Source organism: Pinus tabuliformis, chromosome 3_1, assembly GCF_031772625.1.
Source record: "Pinus tabuliformis cultivar Carrire ecotype Pingquan chromosome 3_1, CPIR1, whole genome shotgun sequence".
NCBI lineage: Eukaryota > Viridiplantae > Streptophyta > Pinopsida > Pinales > Pinaceae > Pinus > Pinus tabuliformis.
In genome coordinates this window covers 513,835,337-513,861,454 of record NC_142301.1, presented here as the reverse complement: position 1 = coordinate 513,861,454, position 26,118 = coordinate 513,835,337, and the positions used below count along the sequence as shown (strand labels likewise).

At 39.5% G+C, this 26,118-nt stretch overlaps 1 protein-coding gene across 1 annotated transcript in view; it reads left to right on the top strand.

Annotated features, from left to right (window-relative positions):
- The window catches only part of LOC149188069 (uncharacterized), a 109,829-nt gene that overhangs the window by 67,829 nt on the left and 15,882 nt on the right, over nt 1-26,118 (top strand). The window contains exon 6 of the mRNA XM_089409860.1: nt 22,847-22,961. Coding sequence (XP_089265986.1) covers nt 22,847-22,961 — 115 coding nt within the window. The remainder of the gene's footprint in view (nt 1-22,846; nt 22,962-26,118) is intronic.

Here is a 26,118-nt window from a genome sequence, read left to right as displayed (position 1 = left end):
AATAAATCTAAGAAATGACAACAATGACCCTTTGGTTTGAGGATACATTGGGTGGTTCCTCAAATGCATGGAAAATGAGGGTTACACTTTCACTAAAAGAGAATGATCTCCAGGATATTGTCAAGGACATTGTGACTTTGCCTACAGATTTGTAGGATTTGATAGTTCACAATAAAAAGGAAGTGAAGGCCAAGCGAATGATCTTGGATGCTCCGAAATTTGTTTGCAAGATTGTTTGGCCATGAGTTGGCACTGATGGTGATACACTGTGATAATCAAAGTTGTGTGAAGATTTCAGAGAAACTTGTGTTCTATGATAGGATGAAGCGTATTGAAATCAAATACCACCACATCCGTGACATGGTGTAGAGAAAAGCAATAAGGCTCGAGTACATCTCCATCGATGAGCAAACAACTAATGTTATGACAAAGCCATTGATGAGGGACAAGTTCGTGTACTTTAGAGACAAGTTGGGGCTCATGGAGATTACCCCTCTTGTTGAGAGAGAGCGCTGATAAGTCTGCAACATGGATGGATATTCTCCCGAAAGGGACAATGGGTCCAAGAGACCCAGAGGGCTCAATAGGCAGTGTTGAGTGAGTGTCTCTTGGAGGAAGACCCTGATCACACACCGAGCATGGTGGAGTGAGGTACTTCGACATTAGGACTCTGATCACACACTAGATAGGGTGGAGTGAGGTCTTTTTCAACATCTAGACCCGATCACCAACCAGAAAGGGGTTGAGTGGTCTTGGCTCAGAGTGCTCACCAGGAAGGGTGAATGAATGCTTGCTAGTTGAGGGTCTTTGTTGAAGAATGTAACTAGTATCGGTCTTCATAATTATACTTGTCAAAATAATTTTTATTATTAAAGAAAGTGACTTATTAAAGCATGGGTTTCATGCTTGGGTCAATGTTTTCTAGGTCAAAGCCTCCATTGAATGTTAGTTTTTGTAGCATTGGATGTGTTCTATCCACAAAATTTGGTGGAGAGATTAGAATATATGAGATCTCCAAAACCCGGGAATCGTTTCTGGAAATTCCGCCTAGAAATGACTTAATTAGATTATTAACTAGTTTTTAAATATTTCCTAAGTTTAAACTTAGGCAATATGGTTCATTAATCAGTATTAATTAAGTCAAGGAAAGAATCATCTATAAACTCACACGGATCGATCCAAAGATGATCCTAGCCATTGATTAAGTTTTAATCTTGGCCGTTGGCATTCCAACAGATGATTATAAGAGGAGATCGATGTGGTGATGGAGAGAACACTAGAGACACTTGAGCAATTCGATTTCTTGGCATATCGATTTCCAAAGTAGCGACAGTAAGTTGTTGGAGAGAGCTAGAGATCAAAGCAGTGAGTGAGGGGCAACGACATTGAGGCTGGAGGAAGTATTCCAAATCCAGTGAGTGCATTTGCAGAGAGGCAGAAGAGCCACAGAGAATCTAATGTAGGGGTAGCGTAGCAACTTCTAGAGGGAAGTTCGATTTGCTGAGAGGGAGAGACATCTTCAGTTCCAGAGGCCGAGAAGGAGTCCCAGAGTGTCAGAGAAGCATCTTTCTAGCCAGAGGAGGGTAGAACGACTTCATCAGAGACTGGTCAGAGGTTTGACGTCAAGTAGGATGCGTAGAGGTTGGCGCAGAGGGTCATAGGGTTGAGTTTTTGAAGGCAAGTTGTGCCGGGGATTGCCTGTGGCATGAGGAAATTCCTCACTAGTATTTTTCTCTGTAGGATTGCCAGATTTCGGCATCTAGTTGTACTCAGAATTTCTCACTGCTGCACCGGTTTTCCCAAGTTGGGTTTTTCCGGCGACTTTTGTCCAAATATAATTGTGTTAATTTTATGTGTGTGTGCTAGCATTTCTCAGCTTCCAATGTTTTATTTTTCCGCAAAATTTTATTTGTGAAGGTTAAGTGTATTTATTTCAATATTTGCCGTAGCAGATAAATTGTTAATTAATTAACAATTAGGAGAAATAATATCAGTTTCTGCAATAGGGTTTCAGTTTGGAATTTTCACATGGTATCATAGCGCAGTTGATCAACTAGAGAGCTCAAAGAAGGAATTTTGCTGCTCAGTGTGGGCAGTAGGCCGAAATTCCCAAGGGCGCGCATACTTTTTCTAAGAGGCTGATTTGCTTGAGGAAGATTGATTTTTCTGAGAGAGGCATAAAAATTTGATCCTTCTAGATCAAGTGATTCTAGAGGTAGAGGGAGAAACTCAATCATTTCGTTGGGTAGATCTCTAGTTGGACGCAGAGGTTTTTACAACAGTTTGCCAAGAGCAGAGCCAGCATCGGGGTGGAAGAGAGAGAAGCACACACAGAGGGAAAAGATTCCTCAAGGAACTTCTAGTCTCAAGAAGTTCGATTTTCCTAGCAGATCGATAGAAGTTGTGAGCAGATCTTCTCACTCCAGAAGAGAGTGCGAATAGTAGAGCAGCAATTGAGTAGAAGGAAAGAGGAAGTTTCCGATAGTTCGTTGAGATGGCCACAACTAGGCTTTGTGATCAAGATGGGTTGGATGGAGCTTCCAACTATGTCATCTGGAAGGCAAGGATGTCCTTCCTTATAGATGAATATGGCCTAAAAGCCTATATTGATGCAATAGTGGCGGTTCCTCGGGATGAAAATCAACAGAAAGAATACAAGAAAGAGATTGGCACAAGCGAAGCTATTGATCTTGGATGGAGTCCGAGATCATGTTGTCTCACATATAGTTGGCAAAGATACTGCCAAGCAAATGTGGGATGCTCTCTCCGCATTGTATCAGGGTACTTTCGAGCAGCGGAAGATGTACCTAGAGGAGAAGTTGAAACTCATTTGGATGCAGAAAGGGGAAGGCATAGACCCCTTCCTTACCAGACTTCAGGAGGTTCGAGACCAACTGTCAGCTGTTGGGGCAGCGCCTCAACCCACGGAGCTAGTGCGATTGGCACTCAACAGCGTCTCAGAGGATTGGTAGGTCTTTGTCCAAAGCATATTGGGCAGAGATAGTGTTGGGTCCCTATAATACTAGTGATTACCCCATTACTATTGTAGTTATACCCCTTATTTATATTGTTGTGCCCCTATTACCCCCATGTTGTTATTTCTGTGCCCCATAGAATCCCTCTATTGTTATTATTGTGGCTTTATATTATTATTGTTAGGTCGGCTGGATTATATTGTGACTCCTTAGACTCCTATATATAGAAAGGAGGTTTTGTCATTTGTATCATCCAAGAATTGTTCATTTATGTAATGTAAAGGAGGTTACCCCCTCGAAGAGGCTGAATTCTAAGGCGTGGATCTCTCTTTTCTATCTTTTTGTGAGCTGGTTTCATAACATTTGGTATCGGAGCTTTGGATTCTAGGGTTTCGCTGCTCCAAACAGGTCATCGTGGCATTTTCGCTATAACTTTTTTTCTGTGACGTTTCAGAAGTCGCAAAAAAAACCCATTTGAGAAGAAATCGCGTTGAACCTTGGGTCCGAATTTTATAGCTTTTTGCGCGATATTTGCGGAGATATGATCTGAGGAAGTTGGTCCTTTTGCAGACTCCTGAATTACATTCAAAACAGGTGACTTGGGGAAAATCGTCATAACTTTCTCTCTGGGGATCGGATTGAAATTTCGTAAGAAGGTACAGAAAGAGGACAGACTGTAGTTTCTTGTAGGCGTGTTTCAGATTCAAAGGTTGAAACAGTGACTCATGGCATGTCCTACAAGTTCGCTCTACTGAACTAGTCTAAAAGCAAGTCACTGTGGGAGATTTCACATAACTCTTCCTTGGAGAATCCAATTTGGGTAAGACTTGTGGCATTGGAAAGAGGATACAGAAGGCTACTACAGGTCGCAATTTCAGAACTGGATGATCCGAAATTACAGAGATACATCAGATTCAATATCAGGCTTCTATAAAGTGAAAAAAAGGTGTGTAGTTTTTTTTTAAATTTTTGTGTAAGCTTGGTTTAACGGAATTCAAAGGGCATAGTAAAGCATTATTATCGTAACTGATGCCCCGAGGAAAGAAAATGCAAACACCTAGTAAGGAACCTGAAAGCTCTAGCATGACTCATGAAGAAGAGGAAGAAATGCTACATGATATATCAAAATTACAAGAACAAGTGCAACAAATGTCACGCTCACAAAAGCTAACTGAAGCCAAGATAAGTGGCGTGGAATCTAAGATAAATGGCGTGGAAGCTAAGATGGATGATTTGAAGATAGATTTGAAGACAGATTTGAAGAAAGACATGGCAAATTTGAAGACAGATTTGAAGACAGACATGGCAGATTTGAAGACAGATTTGACAAATTTTCTACAAGAGATTCTTACTAATGGTGAAAAGGTTGTAAAGGAAACTCATGATGTGAACAAAAGTAATGTTAATCATGATTCCATAGATTCTAATGTTGGATCGAAGACCCACCATATTCCAAAAATCGATATGAGGAAGTTTGATGGCAAGGATCCCGCCACATGGATATTACAGATGGAGCAGTTCTTCGATCTCAATAATGTGCAAAACACACAAAAGGTACGTATGGCAACTGTATATTTGGAACCAAATCATTTTGTATGGTATCAATGGCTTTGCTCTCGTAAAAAAATTATCACTTGGGCAATTTTTACGGAAGAATTGATAGCACATTATGAAGATACAAAAAGCAACACTTTTTTTAGCCAATTGATAAGTCTCAAACAAAAGGGTTCAGTAATGGAGCACATTGAGGAGTTCCAAAAATTGAACATAAGGGTAAAAGATATTCCAGAGGAGCATAGGATTGATGTGTTCATAGGGTCTTTAAAGGATAATATCCAACATGATGTTCGCCTTTGGGAACCTGATTCATTAGAGAAGGCATTCAGGTTAGCAAGAAAAATGGAAAGCAAAATTATGGCAACCAGGAAGCATACCACTCACAACTATAAAGATGGAAGTGTTGTTGCCCCTAGTCTTCCACAACCTATAAGGTTGACACCACAACAATTGGAAGAAAAAAGAGCAAAAGGGCTTTGTTACAGTTGTGATAGCAAATACACTAAAGGTCATAAGTGTGCTGAGAAGAAATTATTCTACATAGATTGTGAAGAGGAAGAAGAAAAGGAGCAAGAAAGGTCAAAAGAAGAAGATATACTCCAGGAACAAAGCCTAGATGAAGAACAAATAAATCCGACCATATCTTGTAATGCATTGGCGGGAATTACCACTCCTCAAACCATCAAGATAGAAGGACAAATCAAGAAGAAAAAGGTAATAGTGTTGATTGATTCAGGAAGCACCCACAATTTTATTCATTGTAGGGTAGCAAAAGAATTGAATTGCTTCCTATATCCAGCACCAGAGTGTCAAGTGATGATTGCAAATGGAGGAACAATAAATTGCTCTGGAAAGTGCCATAATATCAAGCTATCCATGGGAGAATATGTATTGACTAGCCCAATGCTTTCCATTCCAATGGGAGGTGCTGATGTTGTACTAGGAGTCCAATGGCTACAATCCTTGGGTACAATAGCTTTTAATTTTCAAGAACTTTTCATCAAATTTTCTACGGAAGGAAAGGAAGTTGAATTAAGGGGTATTGCAGGGAAACCAGGAAAGATAATCAGCTCTAATGGTATGACAAAGCTTCTAAAAAAGGAGCAAAGAGGTGTAATTGCACAATTATGTTCGCTAGATGTTTCCACATCGGAATCATCTATTTCTCCAGATCTCCAAAAAGTCCTGGACAATCATTCCAAGGTATTTGAGACTCCCAAAGGTCTCCCACCTATGCGTGATCATGATCATGCTATTCATCTGATTCCAGGAAGTGTTCCTCCAAACATCAGGCCGTACAGATATCCCTATGTCCAAAAAAGTGAAATTGAACGTATGGTTGCAGAAATGCTAGAGGCTGGTATAATTCAACCAAGTCAAAGTTCTTTCTCTGCTCCAGTAGTATTGGTGCACAAGAAGGATGGATCATGGCGCATGTGTTCGGATTATAGGGAGCTCAACAAGCTCACTATTAAAGATAAGTTCCCCATTCCTGTCATTGATGAATTACTGGATGAATTGCATGGATCAATTTACTTCACCAAGTTGGATCTTCGTTCGGGATATCATCAAATCAGAATGAAGATTGAAGACATTCCGAAAACGGCATTTAGAACTCATGAGGGTCATTATGAATTTTTGGTCATGCCTTTTGGCCTTACCAATGCACCTTCAACATTTCAAGGTTTGATGAATTCAATTTTCAAACCATTCCTTAGAAAATTTGTGTTAGTATTTTTTGATGATATACTAATCTACAGCAAGTCTTGGAAGGATCATGTTGAACATGTTGACAGGGTGCTACAACTATTGGAGGAGAAACAATTATATGCAAAAAGATCCAAATGTTTCTTTGGAGTCCAGGAGGTGGAATATTTGGGTCATATTGTATCTCATGAAGGAGTTAAGGTAGACCCTAGCAAAATTAAAGCCATTAAGGAATGGAAAATTCCCACATCCATAAAGCATCTGCGAGGATTTCTTGGGTTGACAGGGTATTATCGCAAGTTTGTTAAGAATTATGGGAGAATAGCAGCACCTCTAACAACATTATTGAAGAAAGATGCATTTTCATGGACTCCGGAAGCAACAAAGGCCTTTGAACATCTTAAAGAGGCAATGTGCCAAGCACCGGTCTTAGCTACACCGGACTTCACAAAAACCTTTATTGTGGAATGTGATGCTTCAGGAAATGGAATTGGTGCTGTTCTAATGCAAGATGAAAGACCCATTGCTTTTGAAAGTCGTCCAATCAAGGGAAAGTTTTTAAGCAAAGCTATTTATGAGAAGGAAATGTTGGCAATACTCCATGCACTTAAGAAATGGCGACCCTACCTAATGGGAAGACACTTCAAGGTAAAAACGGATCATGATAGCCTTAAATACTTTTTAGAACAAAGATTATCCTCTGAAGAGCAACAAAAGTGGGTCACAAAGATGTTGGGTTATGACTTTGAAATCATCTACAAAAAAGGGAAGCAAAATGTGGTGGCAGATGCACTCTCAAGAAAGGATGAGGATGTGGAAGCATTGTTGTGCGCCATTTCTATTATCCAACCAGATTGGATAAACGAAGCAAGGGAGGAATGGAAGAATGATGAAAAAGTGTGGGCACTTATTCGAAAGCTACAACAAGATTCCAGTACGTCTGATACATTTAGCTGGCAAAATGATTCATTATGGTACAAAGATCGCTTATACCTCTGTAAGAATTCCCAGCTAAAACAAAAGATTCTTATGGAATTGCACACTTCTCCCTTAGGAGGGCACTCATGATTTTTAAAAACTTACCACAGGGTTAAGAAGGAATTTTTTTGGGATGGCCTTAAATCAGATATTCAAAAGTTTGTGGCGGAATTTTGGTTTGCCAACAAAATAAAGTTGAAACAATTAAGACACCGGGTCTATTACAACCTTTATCCATTCCAAGCCAACGTTGGGAGGAGGTTTCAATGGATTTTATCACAGGTTTACCCAAGTCTGAGGGAAAGAGTGTCATCATGGTGGTAGTTGACAGACTTACCAAGTATGCACACTTTTGTGCATTATCACATCCATTTAAAGCCAGTACAGTTTCTACTGCATTTATGGAAACAATTCAAAAGCTACATGGAAACCCAAAGATTATTGTAAGTGACAGAGATCCCATTTTCACTGGAAATTTTTGGACAGAATTATTTTCTTGTCTTGGTACTAGTTAGCTCATAGCTCATCTTATCATCCTCAATCTGATGGGCAAACTGAGATAGTAAACAAATGTTTGGAAGGATATCTTCGTTGCTTTGTATCTGATAAACAGACACAATGGGTCAAATGGTTGCCTCTGGCTGAATGGTGGTATAACACTTCCTTCCATACAGCAACAAAAATGACCCCATTTATGGCACTTTATGGGTATCAACCACCATCCATCACATCATATTTAAGAGAAAATTCTAAGGTTCAGGCAGTGGAACATCACATCGAACATCAACAACAAGTCCTCCAACTCTTAAAGGATAACCTCGTGTTGGCACAAAATAGAATGAAACAACAGGCAGATCAACATCGCAGTGAAAGAAGTTTTGATGTAGGTGATTGGGTATTCCTACGGCTACAACCATATAAGCAAATGTCCCTAAAGCAAGCTAAGAAGGATAATAAATTATCACCAAAGTATTATGGTCCGTACAAGGTGTTGCAAAAGATTGGTACTATGGCATACAAATTGGAGCTTCCTGCAACTTCTCGATTGCACCCAGTTTTCCATGTTTCATGTTTAAAGAAAGTTATAGGTGACAAGCTCCCAGTTCAAACAATATTGCCAGAACTTGACGAGGAAGGAAAAATTATATTGGAACCGGAAGCAGTCACAGAAACAAGAACTCGACAGCTACGAAATCGATCAATTTCAGAGTATCTTATCAAGTGGAAGAACTTATCCGCTGAAGATTCCACATGGGAGGATGAGAATTTTATGTAGAAGTATCCAGAACTACTCAAGCGTTGAGGACAACACTTTTTTGAAGGAGAGGGGCATGTTGGGTCCCTATAATACTAGTGATTACCCCATTACTATTGTAGTTATACCCCTTATTTATATTGTTGTGCCCCTATTACCCCCATGTTGTTATTTCTGTGCCCCATAGAATCCCTCTATTGTTATTTTTGTGGCTTTATATTATTATTGTTAGGTCGGCTGGATTATATTGACTCCTTAGACTCCTATATATAGAAAGGAGGTTTTGTCATTTGTATCATCCAAGAATTGTTCATTTATGTAATGTAAAGGAAGTTACCCCCTCGAAGAGGCTGAATTCTAAGGCTTGGATCTCTCTTTTCTATCTTTTTGTGAGCTGGTTTCATAACAGATAGGCTACTAGACTGGGATAGAATGTGGGCCGATTTGCAGTAGGAGTTGAGACGAGCTCTGTTAAAGAGCTCCATCAGTGGCAGTAGTAGCAGATCGAAGACGGTGGAGGAGGAGAATGTGGCCCTTGCATCAAAGGGTCCCAGTCAGGGGCAAGGGGAGCAGAAGAAGAAGAAGAAGGACCTTTCAAAGGTCAAGTGCTTTAGGTGTGGTGAACTCGGTCACTACAATACCCAGTGTCCTCTCAGGAAGAAGGACAAGGAGGAGAAGCAGGACCAACAGGTAGCTTCAATAGAGATCGATAGGCTTTCCTCTAGGCTGGAGGAAGACTTCGCTATGTTCGCTGATATACCTCCAGGAGTGAGGTGGGGTGACTTGGTATTGTAGCCCCAGAGCACTACAATGGGCAGGATCCTTGAGGAGTCCACCTCCTGGATCAATACCTTGCTATGGGGGCCCACAATATTTAGTAGCAGGACGGATCAGTGACAGTTGATGCAGTCAGATGCTACAGTGGCAGTTGCAGAGACTAGTAGCAATCAGATGCTGGGGAGTGTAGTGCAGAGTCAGCAGCAACGCCAATCCTTCAGTGACAGAGCAGATGCTAGTAGTAATCAGAGATTCAGGAGACAGATGCATCATACTAATCACAGTTGATTCAGTATGCTTTTCAGTGGCAACAACAACAGATGAGAGGGAGTTGCAGTGCAGATGCATTGTTGGCAGCAATACAGTAGGGTCAGCAGCAATATAGATGCAACGTATATCAGAGTTGCATAGTGGTTGGTGGGCAGTATGGCCAGACATCAGCAATGTAATAGGAGATGATGCAGAGACTATATTGTGGTAGGGTGTGCAACACTAGAACACATTCCTCGCTAAGAGGTAGTGTTAGTTTTTGTAGCATCAGATTTGTTCTAGCCACGAAATTTGGTGGAGAGGCTAGAACACATGAGATCTCCAAAAACCATAAATCGTTTATGGAAATTCCGCCTAGAAATGACTTAATTAGATTATTAACCAGTTCTTAAATATTTCCTGTCTAAGCTTAGGGAGTATGGTTAATTAATCAATATTAATTAAGTCAAGGCGAAAATCATTTAGAAACTCACACAGATCGATCCAGAGATGATCGTAACCATTGATCAAGTCTTAATCTGGGCCGTTGGTGCTCCAACAGAGGATTATAAGAGGAGATCGATGTCGTGATGGAGAGAAAACTAGAGACATTTAAGCAATTTGATTTCTTGGTAGATCAATTTCCAGAGTAACAACAGTAAGTTGCCGGAGAGAGTTAGAGATCAAAGCAATGAATGAGGGGCAGAGACAGTGAGGCTGGAGGAAGTATTCCATATCTAGTGAGTGCATTTGTAGAGAAGCAAAAGAGCCACAGAGAAGCTGACGCAAGGGCAACACAACATTTTCGAGAGGCAAGTTTGATTTGTTGAGAGGGAGAGATGTCTTCAGTTCCAGAAGCTGGGAAGGAGTCCCAGAGTGCTGGAGAAGCATATTTCCAGCCAACAGAGGGTAAAACAACTTCATTAGAGACCAGTCAAAGGTTTGAGGTAAAGCAGGCTGTGCAGAGGGTCAGAGGGCCGAGTTTCTGAAGGCAAGTTGTGCCGAGGATTGCCTGTGGGGTGAGGAAATTCCTCACTAGATTTTTGCCAGTATTTTTCTCTATAGGATTGCCAGATTTCAACATCCAATTGTACTCATAATTTCTCACTACTGCTTAATAATAAAACCCTCAGCTGCTGCACCGGTTTTTCCAAGTTGGGTTTTTTCGGGGACTTTTGTCCAAAAATAATTGTGTTAATTTTATGTGTGTGTGTTAACATTTCTCAGCTTCCAATGTTTTATTTTTCCGCAGAATTTTATTTGTGAAGGTTAAGTGTATCTATTTCGATATTTGTCGTAGTAGATAAATTGTTAATTAATTAACAATTAGGAGAAATAATATCAGTCGTTGCAATAGGGTTCCAGTTTGGAATTTTCACATTGAAGGCTTCTAGGTTTTGTTTTGAGACATTCGAGTCATTGCCATTTTTATTAGACCCTTCTTGGGATTTTGTATCATGTAAAAAGAATTATTTTTGAGTCAAAAAGGTTATTCGTCACCTCCACATCAAGTTAACCTTGTCCCCATGAATTTGACCAACATTAGGGAAATTGGACCCAACAGAAAGGCTATATAAAGAGAGGCAATTCAACCTATTTGGAGCATTCACTCAACAAGTTTGATCTTCAAGGAAGAGAGGCAAAAAAGAGAGCGAAGTAGCTGGAGAAGGACGAAATTTGTTGGGAAGACCTAATTTGAGTTTCTGGGCTATCTATCTCTCACATGTGTGAAGTTTATGGGCAGTTGTTGGGGCCAAATGTCTGTCTACTATAGTTTTGAAATTATGTTGCTAGAGGTCAAAGTTTTGTTGTTGGGGGGTCGATGGACTGAAGTTGTTGCTAGGGAGATGTCACTTGGAGATTTTGTCAGGGATCATCTATTGAAGGGAAGCACTGACTTGGTGGTTGGAGGAGGTCTTTATCTAGGTCTAAGAAGTCTAGAAGTGTCTCATCTTGATTTGAATCTACTGAAGGAAGAGTTTTTGACTGGGTTTTCCCCTTGTAGGGGTTCTCCCCTAGCTGAGCGCCTACATCTTGTGTGTCTTGTTCTTGTGGTCTTCATATACATATAATTTGGTAATTGCTTAATGAAAGATAAACTAATTAGGAGGTAAAAGAAGCCAACATAATTCACAAGTAATTATCAAGATAGAGGAATCAAACCCTAAGTCCTATAAGCATTGATTTATTAACATGGTATCAGAGCTAAGGTCGAAGAAGGTTGAAGATCACTTTGTTGGCTTGGAAAAAAAGGTTACTCCCTCTATGGCAAGTTACTTGAAGAAGTGATTCAATATCATGAGAATTGCAGGAAGCTAGATTGGAAGGATCATCTACAACTTATCTAGGAAAGTCAAGAGTGAAGGATTCTTGGCTACACTTACAGGTACTCTTGATGATGAGAATGCATGGATCATTGATAGTGGAGCATCAAGACATATGACGGGAGAAAGTGGACAACTTCATACTCTATTAAAGGAACCATCATCTCATGTAGTGGAGCTAAGAGACAACAACAATTATGCAATCAAGGGCCTTGGATCTACATCACTGAAGCTAGAAAGTGGAGCAAAGCTACATCTCAACAATATACTCTATGTCCCAGATTTGGAAAAGAATTTACTTTCAATTTCTTGTTTAGAAGATAAAGGAGATAGGGTTACCTTTGTAGATGGTTAAGTTTTGTTTTGGGGAAAGAATTCAAGTATTGAAAAGGAAAAAGTTATTGGAGTTCATGGAGGAAGGCTATATAGAGTTATAACACCATCTGCTCAAGCCCTAGTTCACTTGGAGAACAATCCTATCGAACTATGGCATAGAAGATATGGGAATATTCATTACAAGATAATACCCTCACTTAGTCAAATGGTAAAGAGCATCCCTAACATCAAGGAAGATCATGAAGGAGTATGTAAGGGATGTGCTTTAGGAAAGAATACAAGGAAACCTTTTACAAGTAGTGATACAAGGTCTAAGAAGATCTTAAGACCTCATTCATTCCGATGTGTGTGGGCCAATGTCTAACAAATCTCTTGGAGGCCATATTTATTATGTGACCTTCATTGATGATCATTCTAGAAAGACATGGCTCTATCTTCTCAAGACAAAGGACGAAGTATTTGAAAAGTTCAAGGAATTTAGATCCAAAGTGGAGACCTTAACCGAAAGAAAGATAAATACTTTGAGATCCGACAATGGTGGGGAATACACTTCAAAAGAATTAATTGCATATTGTAAAGAAGCAGGTATTAAGAGGGAGCTCATTGTTCCCTACAACCTCGAGTAGAATGGAGTTGCAGAAAGGAAAAATAGAACAATTGAAGAATGTATACGAACTATGATATTTGATCAAGATCTACCAAATTTTCTATGGGGAGAAGCAACAATGACAACAATATATATACAAAATAGAAGTCCTCATAGAATCCTTGATAATATGACACCGAAAGAAGCATTCACAGGGAAGAAGCCATGTGTAGACCATCTTTGAATCTTTGGGTGTCCCACATACATCCATGTTCCAAAAGACAAGCGAAAGAAATTGGATTCTACAAGTATAAAAGGGATCTTCATTGGTTACAGTCTTTCTTCAAAGGCTTATAGAATCTACATCAAGGAAGGAAGACAAATTGAAGTTAGCAGGGATGTTATATTTGACGAAAATCATGCCTACAAAAGATCCAAGGATATACCAATCGAATCCAATGATGAAGATGTACCACTATTTGAAGAAGAAGAGCATCATGAAAAAACAACTACAAACCAAGAAGAAGAAGAAGAAGGACCAAGTGAGCCTATTCAACTTGTAATCATTCCCGAAACAAAGAAGAGGCCAAATTGGTTAAAAGCTACACTTGAAGATGCCGAAGGACATGGAGCTACTAAAGGAACTTTTAGAGAAAGAAAAAGACCAAAGAGATATTCAGGTTATGCAGCATACATGACAAAATTGATAGAAGTTGAACCAACTACATTTGAAGAAGCTGCTCATCAAGAGGAATGGAAGAAGGCGATGCAAGAAGAATATCAATCCATCATGAAGAATGGAGTTTGGGAAATCGTTCCTAGACCAAGTGACAAATCGGTTGTCACCTCAAAATGGATCTACAAAATCAAACATGTTGTTGATGGAAGCATAGACAAATACAAAGCTAGATTCATTGCAAGGGGTTTCTCACAAAAGGAAGGTATAGATTATGAAGAAACCTTTGCTCCTACTGCTAGGTATACTACTATAAGATCTTTGGTTTCGCTAGTTGCTACTATGGGATGGAATATCCATCAAATGGATGTCAAAACAACATTTCTAAATGGAACCATTGATGAAGAAGTATACATTGAACAACTGGAAGGCTTCAAAATAAATAACAGAGATACACATGTTTGCAGACTCAAGAAAGCCCTATATGGCTTGAAGCAAGCTCCTAGGGCATGGTATGCAAGGATGGATGCATATCTCTTAAGAATTGGGTTCGTCAAAAGTTCTGCCGATGCAAATCTCTACATCAAGGTGGTGAAGAATGAACCAGTCATTATACTACTATATGTGGATGATTTGTTTATTACAAGTGTGGAGCACAAAATACTAGAATGCAAGAAAATGTTGGCAGTTGAATTCGAGATGAAAGATCTGGGACTCATGCACTATTACTTGGGCTTGGAAGTCTGGCAGAAACCTGGTGAGATATATCTGGGTCAAGGTAAATACATAATCAAGATGTTACAAAAATTCGGTATGATGGATTCCAAGCCTATGACTACTCCCATGATCACTAATCTCAAGAAGTTGAGAAGCTCTGACTCTAGTCTCGTCGATCCTACTAGCTATCATAAGTTGGTGGGTTCTCTGATGTACTTGGTAAATACAAGACCTAATATATGTTTCGCTGTAAATGTTCTTAGTCAATTTCAGTTGGAGCCTCGTCATGACCATTGGATAACTGCCAAGCATATTTTGAGATATCTACGTGGCACAATACATCATTGTCTAAAGTATGATGGAAAGGAAGTCAAGTTAACAAGTTTTACCAATTCCGATTGGGGTGGCAGTGAGACTGATGGAAGAAGCACTACTGGTGGATGTTTTAGTTTGGGATCTGCAATGATTTCATGGATGAGTAGAAAAAAGATCCTGTTGCGTTAAGTAGTGTTGAAGCAAAATATGTTGTTGCATGTGAAGTAGGAAAGGAAGTTGTTTGGTTAAGAAAACTCTTGTCAGATTTGTTTGGAAAGCCTCTAGATCCTACAGTGATAAATTGTGATAATCAAAGAAGCATCAAGATATCTAAAGACCTCGTATTCCATACAAGGACGAAGCATTTCAACAAGAAGTACCACTACATTAGGAGTTTGGTACAAGATGGGGTTGTGAAGCTACAATATACTCCAACAAATGAACAGGTAGTTGATGTGCTGACGAAATCTCTTTTGGATAAGAAGTTTGAATAGTTTAGAAGCATGCTTGGGTTGGTTAATGTTAAAGATTTAGTTGATAGGGAGAGATGAAGCGTCTTATGGCAAGATGCTTGGGAGGACATTTGGTCGACCTATGTGTTGATGTCTAGATCCCAAAGTAGGGAGGGTGGCATTGGTCATGGAGCTCTGACCTTGGATACACACCTAGATCCCTGGGTTGATGGTAGAGCTTATAAGCCTGATGGTACTTAGAGTGGCTAAAGCTTGAATCCATCTTAGTCCCACCTGATTAGAGTAGCTTGGTCAGGTATCTAATCTGTGGCACTAAGTGTGCTAGAACTCTTCGTAGTTCATTTCATTTTGAAATATTCCATGTACTCTTATATGTATGTAATTATGAATACTTCCCTAGTTAAGAGGGAGTGTTGAAGAATGTAATTAGTATCGGTCTTCATAATTATACTTGTCAAAAGAAATTTTATTATTAAAGAAAATGACTTATTAATGCATGGGTTTTATGCTTGGGTCAATGTTTTCTAGGTCAAAGCCTCCATTGAAGGCTTTTAGGTTTTGTCTTGAGTCATTAGAGTCATTGTCATTTTTATTAGACCCTTCTTGGGCTTTTGTATCATGTAAAAAGAATTATTTTTGAGTCAAAAAGGTTATTTGTCACCTCCACACCAAGTCGGCCCTGTCCCCATGAAGTCGACCTACATTAGGGCAATTCGACCCAGCAGAAAGGCTATATAAAGAGAGGCAATTCGACCTATTTGGAGCATTCACTCAACAAGTTTGATCTTCAAGGAAGAGAGGCAGAAAAGAGAGTGAAGTAGCTGGAGAAGGATGAAATTTGTTGGGAAGATCTAATTCAATTTTCTGAGCTATCTATCTCTCGCACATGCGAAGTTTCTAGGTAGTTACTGGGGCCGAAATTTTGTGTCTACTGCAGGTTTGAAATTCTGTTGCTGGGGGTTGAAGTTCTACTGTTGGGGGGCCGAAATTCTGGACTAAAGTTGTTGTCGGGGAGCTATCACTTGGAGATTTTGTCAGGGATCATCTATTGAAGGGAAGGGATGACTTGGTGGTTGGAGGAGGTCTTTGTCTAGGTCTAAGAAGTCTAAAGTGTCTCATCTTGATTTGAATATACTGAAGGAAGAGTTTTTTACTGGGTTTTCCCCTTGTAGGAGTTCTGCGCTGGCTGAGCGCCTTCATCTTGTGTCTCTTGTTTTTGTGGTCTTCATATACATATAATTTGGTAATTTCTTGATGAAAGATAAACTAATTAAGAAGTAAAAGAAGCCAACATAATTCACAATTAATTATCAAAATAGAGGAATCAAACCCTAATTCCTATAAGCATTGATTTCTCAATAGTCTCAACATTTTTTGGCCTAGGTAGAGGCCATGGGATTATAGGACCGATCACTCTAAAGGAGTGAGTCCTGATAAGTTGATGAGATTTCCATGGGTTTGGTACTGCCTCAGATATGGCCACTAGCAGAGATGCTGATGATAGATAATGATGCTGGTAATAATGGATAACCTTTTTCTTTAGAGAAATTGTTCAATTTGAGAAAACCTATGACAATGATTATGAATACCTCCCTAATTTAGAGGGAGTGTTGAATCTGTAACGATGGTCGGTCTTCATAATGTACATTTGGTCACTTTATGTAATTGTATTGTGTGAAAAATTGGTGACCTGATTCCTACTACAACAAATTGATGATATTTCTCCTATTTGTTAAATTACTTTGAACAAATTACTTGCAGTTTTCTATGGCAAATATCGAAATACATACATTGCGGCCTACACAAAATAAAATATTGCGGAAACTAAATACTGCATTGGAGAGAAATAAACACACACAATTACACCGTTGTTTTGGACAAACGTCCCCGGAAAGACCCAATGTGGGAAAACTGGTTGAGGGTTTTATTATTATGTAGTGTTAATCTGAGTACAAGTCATTAGATGCCCAAACTGGCAATTTGATACAGAGAATAAATTGGCAAAGAGGTAGTGAGAAAAATCTCACATTGTCATTGGCGATCTAAATCTGATCCGGGCTCTGGACGACTAGCCCCACGCAGCCTCTGCGTCAGCCTATGCAGATCTGCATCACAACCTCTAGGCTTTGTGTTACCTTCTTGCTGATTGATTTGCCTTTGGAACTTTGACTCTCTGGCCTTCTGGTCTCACACCCCGACTTCTGGCACTAGATCTCGACTCCAGCAAATTTACGGACTCCCTCTGAAGCTCTGCGCTGCCTCTGTGTGGCATTGCGTCGCCTCTTTGAACCTCTCTATGCCTTCTCTGCCCTGCATTCCCTGGATTTGGAAAAACTCTCCTCCAGTCTACTATCCCTGCCCTTCTCTCCCTGCTTCAACTTTACTGAATCACTTTCGGCAACTCACAACTGCTACTCAGGGAAATCGACTTCCCAGCAAAATCGAACTGCACAAATGTGTTCTCCAAGTGCCCATCGAACTCCTTATAATCTCTTTTTGGAGCACCAACGACCAAGATTAAAACATAATCAACGACTAAGATTAACTGGGAGTTGATCCTCGTCTTCTTCTAGAAGATTCGCACCAGATTTAATTAATGCCCTTTAATTAACCAAATTTAAAAAAAAAGTTGATTATTTTAATTAAATCATCTCTAAGTGGAATTTTCCCAAACAATTTCTAGGTATTGGAGAATGCATGTTTCTTAGCCTCTCTGTAAAATCTCGAGGCTAGAGCACATCCGATGTTACAAAAATCAACACTCTCTTAGCGAGGAATGTGCTCTAGTGCTACAACCCACTGAAGCATCACTCTATCTCTACACCATCTCCTGCTACGCTGCTGATGTCTTGCTCTGCTGCCCATCAACTACTGTTGCTGATGTATTTATATGCAACTTTGAGGATGAATAGACGTGACTGTTGGGATTCTGAGCCTACATAAGTTTGCTAGCCGACCTTGACAATTTGACCATAATCAAAATAAATTCATAACTTCATTTGTACATGTTAGAATCAGATGATCTTTAGATCAATCCTACACTTCTCGGAGAGAGGAATCCAAGAAAAATATCAGTTGTCATAAATAAGATGACCCATGTGGAGTTTGGCCCTAGTTAACAATTTTAACACTCCCTCTCAACTAGGGAGAACTCCATCTGCTAATCCATTTGCCAATCTGTACTATCTCTGCCAACAATGCACTGCTATGTAATGCTTTGCTGTGCTGAACTATGAAGAAGAAGAAGTGATCGAGAATGAATCATACCATTCTCTACTGACCCGAAGTCAGCCCCAATCAAAGGAGAGTGTGTCATACCACTCTTATTGACCCAAAGTTAGTTTCAATCAAAAGAGAGTGTCTCATACCACTCTTACTGACCCAAAGTCAGTTCCAGTTGATCCCAGATCAATATCGGTCATCCTAGCATAGGGAGTACAGTAGTACACAATGCGTCCATCGGTAGTACTATGATCCCTATCCTCATTTCCCTACTCATTGGCCAGATGAGAGGTACTTCCCATGAGTCCCAGACTGCCTAGGTAGGATGTCTCAGCAGGAGAAGGATGAACCACTCATCTTGCCTACATGTCGCCAAGGGGTATTGTAGGGGAAGGCTGAACCACTCACCTTGTACACAACAAACCACTGGGGAAAGGCTGAACCACTCACTCTATGGTTGCTCATTGCTCCAAGAAGTACCTCAAGCCCCTCGGAGCTTCCAGAGCTTAATGTCCATCTCATACAGGATCCTCAGAAGAGGGTCTCTGCACGACTCCAAGTCGTTCTCGGAAGGCCAAGAACTTGACCTTCCCCAGGGGCTTTGTTAGAATATCAACGACCTGCTCATCAATCCCAATGTGATGGAGCCTTATTGCTCCTCGTTGTACCATATCCCGGATAAAGTGGTACCTAATATCTATATGCTTGGAGCGATCATGAAACACGAGATTCTCTGATAATCGGATCCCACTCTGGTTATCACAGAGGATCACGGTGGTATCCAGCACATGTCCAAACAACTCACTGAAGAGCTTCCTCAACCAGACAGCTTCACAGGAGGCCATACTAGTAGCTATGGATTCGGCCTCGGCGATGCGCAAGACAACCGATTTCTGCTTCCTGCTCATCCAGGATATCGAAGCAGAACCCAAAGAAAAACATCCATAAGTGCTCTTGCGATCCACCACACTGCCAACCCAATCAGCATCACAGAATAACCATGCAGCGTCAGATCTCCGACAGTGTATCTCAGTCCATGAGTGATTGTGCCCCGAAGATATCTTAGAAGATTCTTGGCTCCAATCCAATTTATCTGATGAGGCTCAACCATATATTGGCTTAATGTGTTAACTGCAAAACATACGTCCAGACGAGAGTTCACCGAGAACATCAATGCTCTTATGAGTTGACGTTACTCGGAAGCATTTGCCAATTCAGGTCTAGCAACACTACCACATAACATCTTAAAGTTAAGTTCCATCAGAGTAGCCACAGGCTTCCATCAGAGTAGCCACAGGCTTGTAGTCCACCATCCCAAATCTTTCCAATATCTTCACAACATATTTTCCTTGAGAGAGGAAAATTTCACCTGGCTTTTACTAGAATACCAAGTCATTCCATATGCCGTGATCACATTCAAGGGCTCTGATACCATGTTGAATTTTCTACAAGATGAACAATAGAAACCAATTTTCTAATCTGATAATTACTTCCTAATGATCTTTAACAATTTTATCTTTATGCAACTGATATCATTGAACAATTATACACAAAATTTCTCAACAGTAATGTAGTGAAAATAATAAGATCTCAAAGAGACAACCATGCACAATAGAGACAACAAATTTACCCTGGGAAACTCAAACTTGGGAGAAAACCCAACAACTTTTGTTCTAGGAGAAATTATTCTTGAACAAGGTTTACAATTACAAAATTGTCTAGAAATATGTGCCCAAAGTCTAAGTCCAAATACCAGTCAAACCTAGTCAAAATTCTAGCTAGTCAACGCTTGTCAAACCACCCAAAAACAGAGAAGACAATACGGGTCAACAATCAAAAGTTTGGTTAGTAGAGAGGCTTGGACTTGGGGTGAACTTGGCTTGCAGTCAGAGATCTGCGATCAAATCCGTATTGGGGTCAGCCTCAGTGAATGGTTAAACTCAATTAAACTTGAATTTGGTCAAACTGCAAATAACTCGGTCTTCTTCTGTTTACTTGAGCGGTTGTCTTTTGGAGAAGATCTGATGATGATTTGTTGGTCAAAATGAAGAGATTCCTCTTGAATTTATACATGTCAAGTGCGTGAATTTTGACCAAGGGTCACACTCTTTCATGGTGGGGCCGACTTGTCAATTTGTAGCCTACATGAAGCCCAAAAAATAAAAATTTAATTTTCATAATTCTTTTAGGCCGACTTGGAAGACCTCTTGGCATGTGGGAAAACCTCCCAATGCTACACAAAAATCAACACTCCCTCTTAGCAAGGGAGATATTTTCCTTTGCTGCAATAGATTTCCCCTTAGCTGAATTTATTTTTTTATAAGAAAAGTTCATGAGCTTGCCATGTTGATTTGTGTCTATAGATAACTCCATCCTAGAGTGGACAATGTGAGTGTACAAGTCTTTTTACATTTGGCCAAAGTCCTTTATGACTACTTAGGTAAATGTATCAATCTCCTCTGATCAAAGCCCTTTATGATCCAGTCAAGTCCTTCTGGCTTCTTTGGGGAGAATCTGCCCTTGGTTGAGGGTTTTGTCACTAGTTGTATTGCAGATGCAAGCATCACAGGGTTCATCATGATGCTGTTATGGTCAAGGGTTTCATCTAGGTGGTGGTCACGAGCTTCTTCTCCACAATCCAAGCTTCCTCTCTACTTTGTTTCGGCCCTTCTCTTGTGTTTTGAGCTGAGCTAGGTTTAATTCGGCCCTTGTTATTTCTAATTTATCATTGGGCTAAACTCAATTTGACTCTTGTCATTTCAATTTGCTGTCAGGGTATAACATTTGTGCATTTTGCTGCCTCCATGGTGTTGCACTCAATCAAGTCAAGTTTCCATTGGTGATCAGAAGTTGAATCGTTCCAAGCATTTAATTCATAAGATAGATGCCAGATTCGAGCTGAAGTACTGACTGACATTAAATCTCCACTTTTTTGTTTCATAAATTTAAATTAAAAAAAATGATATAATGTTTCTTTAAAAAAATTAAAATGATTTTGTTGTTTCCTTTAAAAACATTATTTTTATTCTAAATATCAATATTTGCATTTGCTATTTGATGATGGCTGAAATCCCCGATATTTCAGATGGACTTATTTCATGTTTGGTTTCATAATTTCAGTTTGAATTTCATAACTAGATGTAATTTCTATCAATGTTTACCTTAATGTTTATCCCAATGTTTAATATCAGTGTTGCTAACATCCTGATTTTATCGCAAAAGAAATTGAGAAATCACAATTTTTTGGCCTAGTCAGTGTTTTCCAATTTTTATCGATATTTTGGTGGTATCTTAATTTTGTCGATGTTTGCCGATTTTTACGATTTTTTGGCTTTCCGGAGCCTTGCCAACTTTATCCTGATGCCAATGTTTGCAACATTGTTTAATACTTATCATATATATTTTTGCATATGGTGAATTGTAAATTTTATCTCTGTCTCTATATATTATTTCCAATCCCCAACCTGTCGTCCCCTAGAAATTTTGGGGTGCACTCTAGCTGTCCCGGGAACTTGTCCCCCATCCCCACCATCTCCCCATCCCCAAACCCAGTGCAACGTAGCTCTCGGTGGATATAATTAAGGGTTCCTTCCTTCTCATATGTATCTCTATCATTTTATGAATACAATCAAATAGTTTCTATTGTTTATTGGAGACATCTTCCTCCATCACTCAGATTTGCAGGTATACCAACCCTCAGTTTGTAGGTGACCCATTCTTTCTTGCTTATTTGCTGTTACTATTATTCATTTTTCATTTTTCATTTTTTTTGTAGTAACAAGTTCATTTGGTTATAGGATAATTGCATATCTAGTGAACCTTCGTATATGAACCTTCGTCCTTGTATTTATAATTTTATTCTTAAATCCACTTGTAACCAATGGTCTTCTTCCTAGGGAAATCTATTAACTTCAAAATTTTGTTCATCATTAGTGCATTATATTTGACATTCTTGGCATTCTCCCACTCATCCTTTCCCTTTGCCTCATCATAGTTTCAGAGTTCACATGAAGTTGGGACTGCATACATTAAAACAAAATTGACATGCTCAACTGCCTTACCTCTTTTTGTTGGCTTCCTGCTTTATCTTTCCTCTTTAGGTTGAATAATCTCATTCAACCTCACATCATTGAAATTGGTGTTTTGCCATTTTGGTCTATGCTTGTTTATTCAAATGATCAAATCAACCATATCTACTATAGATCTTCTGGAGAAAAATCAACCTCTTCATTACGTGCTCCTCGTATGCCAACTCTCAATGTCCACGTCTTAACCTACAATTGTTCCTCCTGCAATTTTGTTAATGTCAACACCCAACAAGCTATAAGCTGCTCACTGACCACTATAACCAACAAATATCAACTTCTTGCATTGTGGATTTGCTCTACTCTAAACATCTAGAATTGCAACATGTATGCCACAAGCCGAAAGCCGAAAGCTCTCGAGTGACTTACCTGTGGTTTCTTGCCAGAGTAGGCCTCTTCACATGTAGAGTGGTGACACTCAGTAACGTGTTGTTAGGAGCGATTGATACTTATGTTACGGTTATGTTAGGTGAACTAGGAACGCTATAAATATTTCATGTATGATGATATATGGTGTGTGAGAGATACATCGCCACAGTATCACTAATGAAATACAAGTTTTATTCTCTCTCTGTCATCGTTTCTATGAGTATGTGCACCCTAATGTCTAACAGTGGTATCAGAGCAATATGGACTCTCAGACCTGTGATCAAAGAATTGTGTAAACCAAATTCGAAAGATTCAAGAGTTCAAGGAGAAAGAAGAAGATTCAACGATGGAAAAGAAGAGGCAAGTCATTTATTTTTATAGAAGGGGCAAATTATTATTTTTTAATTTCCAAGATTGAAACTTTAGAAAGATTACGATATTGTTAAAAGCAAAAGAATACAATAGAAATATATAACTTTCAACAGTAGACGAAATGACACAAACAATTATTTCGGTAGCTATTTTATTCAATCATTCAGCATGTGACAAATATTTATTTTAGATACAATCCTAACCCAGATTTAGTATTGCAACAAGATCTCAATATTTCTGAATATGAATTAATGAATTATCAAATTCTACAGTGAGACGAGGTAACGATAGATATTTTTAGTACATTAATAAAATATTTCTGTGGGGCTGCAGACGGCAAATGAAAGAAGAAACAATTGACATTCACATGGCAACGAATAATATTTAACCTTCCGGTAGTATTTCTGGTGGTTGAGAAACGATTATTAAAGTTTGCACATGATATGAATGGATGCCGTTGCAGACACGAAACCTGCAATCTAGCATACCATATTCCCTAAAAGAGATGCCCATAAATCAATGGTCAGGACACACAATGTGGCTGTGAATACAAGGAAATGAAAACTCCCACGTAGATTGACCGAGATCTCAGAGAGATTTCACTCCAATGCTAAGCAAATGTGAGACAAACATGCTATCGTAATCTGAACATCTTGAAGATAACACTATATTGCAGACCAATGCCTGTGCCCAGAAATCTGAAGGGCTGTGCATGCTGCATCAAGAGGATAATTGTGCACAAAATCAGTCAATGCTGCACGGGGTTTATCTTTTAAGAAAATACCATTTGCAGACAACCCACAATATCTGTTTGCAAGAAAATTGTTTGAATACATCTGGAGAAGAAAAATAACTTACAATAGGGCATAAATGTGTTTGCAGATGTCCTATACGGTAATGCTGTTGCAGAGTTCCATATATAAAGATTCAGAGATGCCTAAAGAGCCTGTAAAAATGCAGGATAAATTGAGGTCTTGAATAAATCCATTTCAGAAGCAGATGGGCAACATAGATCATTTTATTTTTGGAAAAATAAATCTTGTATATACAGAGTATTTGTATATCAGCAAATCAAAAAGTGAAAGGGCATATACAATGGAACTTATATCCTCTTCCTCATTGCTACTAGAGTGAAATAAAATCAATATATGCTACTGCATCTAGAGACTTGGCATCCTTAATAAGAAAAACCTTGGCATCCTTAATAAGAAAAACCCCTTTGAACAACAATTGCACATGTTCCTCATCCCTGCACATGCTACAGAATGCAGAGAGGGAATTAACTTCATTATAAAAAACACAGCTACAACAGATCTACCAGATGGTAAACAGAATAGAGATCCTCAGACAGTGCCAAATACCAATGAAAGGAGAGCAAACCAAGTAGTTGCAATCACTAAGCAGGCTGCCTGCCAATGCACCCTTCCCCGAAGAAGAACTGATACTGTTCTGAGCATAATTCCAGCTACATTTTGTAAACTGACAGTCCCAAAACATGTGCTTCATATTTTTGGAGTGCTGGAAAACAGGGAAGAGATAATTACATAGCCTACTCTATTCCAACCTAGCCTTGGTGGGTTGAGCCTGATTAATAACTAGCCACACAAAAGCCATTGGCTTGTAAGACACTGGAACAGACCACACAATATGCAACTGATGAACTCACATGTGTGTGCATGTTCCTCATACCTGCACATAGCACAGAATCCAGACAAAGAACTAACTTCATTATTAAAAATACGGCAACAACAGATCTTCCAGATGGTAAACAGAATAGAGATCCTCAGACAGTGGAAATACAAATGAGAGGAGAGCAAACCAAATAATTGCAATCAGTAAGCATGCTGCCCACCAATGCACCCTTCCCCAGAGAAGAACTGGATACTGTTTTGAGCACACTTCCAGCTACTCTTTGTAAACTGACAATCCGAGAACATGTGCTTCAAAATTTTGGAGTGATGGAAAAAGGGAAGGGACCATTAGATAGCCTACTGTTTGCCAACCTAGCCGTGGAGGGGTGAGCCTGATAAATAACTAGCCACACAAAAGCTATCAGCTTGTAAGACAGTGGAACAGATCACAAACTATGCAGCTGATGAACTCACATGTGTTCTGGATTTAAGGACACCTAGTGTGCATCGAGGATAGGGGCTAGCTCACAATGTTGATGCAAAAAGGAATATAACCTTTGAGAGTCGTATTGCTGAAGGGGGACACCAAATCTTCTCCCCCAATCTGGCCAAAATGGACTTGGCAGCAATATTTATTTTGGACACATTCCTTGAGGGATGAGCCCAACATGCTCAGTGATAGTGGGCTGGTTTGGGGGTAGCAAAGCATGCTGTCAAGCCAAATTGTGCCAATCCCTCCAGGAATGTTCAATTGAATCCCACATATCATGTCAAAAGAAAATGCCATTCCTATTCAAGTGATGGGCATAGAGACATAGGAGCTCCCCAATATAAGTGCCTGCCACCTTTAGCTCCAAATAGGTCATTTAGCCAAATCCGAACCTGCTCTACTGTTAGCTAGATTACATCTTACCAAACTTGATACTACCTTCTAGGCTGTCCAGATACCCTGAGGATAAATGGTCCCATAACTTGAAATAGGTGAGGGGAAGAGATAATGTCGCACAAGCCAAAACTCCTCAGACCTTGCTGACATGCTATCTGGTAATCCATTGATGTCACAACAAAATATGCCAATCGCTAGCTCCCTCTTAGTAAAGCGCCACAAATTTGGAAACAAGAATTCTCCCTTGGGTAGTCGCATCAATCAATCAAAGCCGTCTCTCATCCTTGTGCATGGTATACACAACCCATGGGACCATCAGAAGGCTCCTCGCTCAACCATATCTCGACCAAAAAATCTGCTCCAACAATTGAAACCGTGTTTGAATTGACAACCAACAAGCGACATAGTAGATGTGAGAGGCTTGGAGAATCCTCCCAACAAACAAAATGTCTTTATATTGCTAGAAGTGAAGCTTTCTCTGTGGCCTCTTGTTAAAATTGGCAATTAGGTCCAAATTCTACATTGGATAGCTCATTTCATGGGGATGATGATTGCATTGAATTCCTCTTTTCGAGAGGACCAAAATCAACCTAAAGATCATCAAATTTGGACAAGGGAAAATATGTTT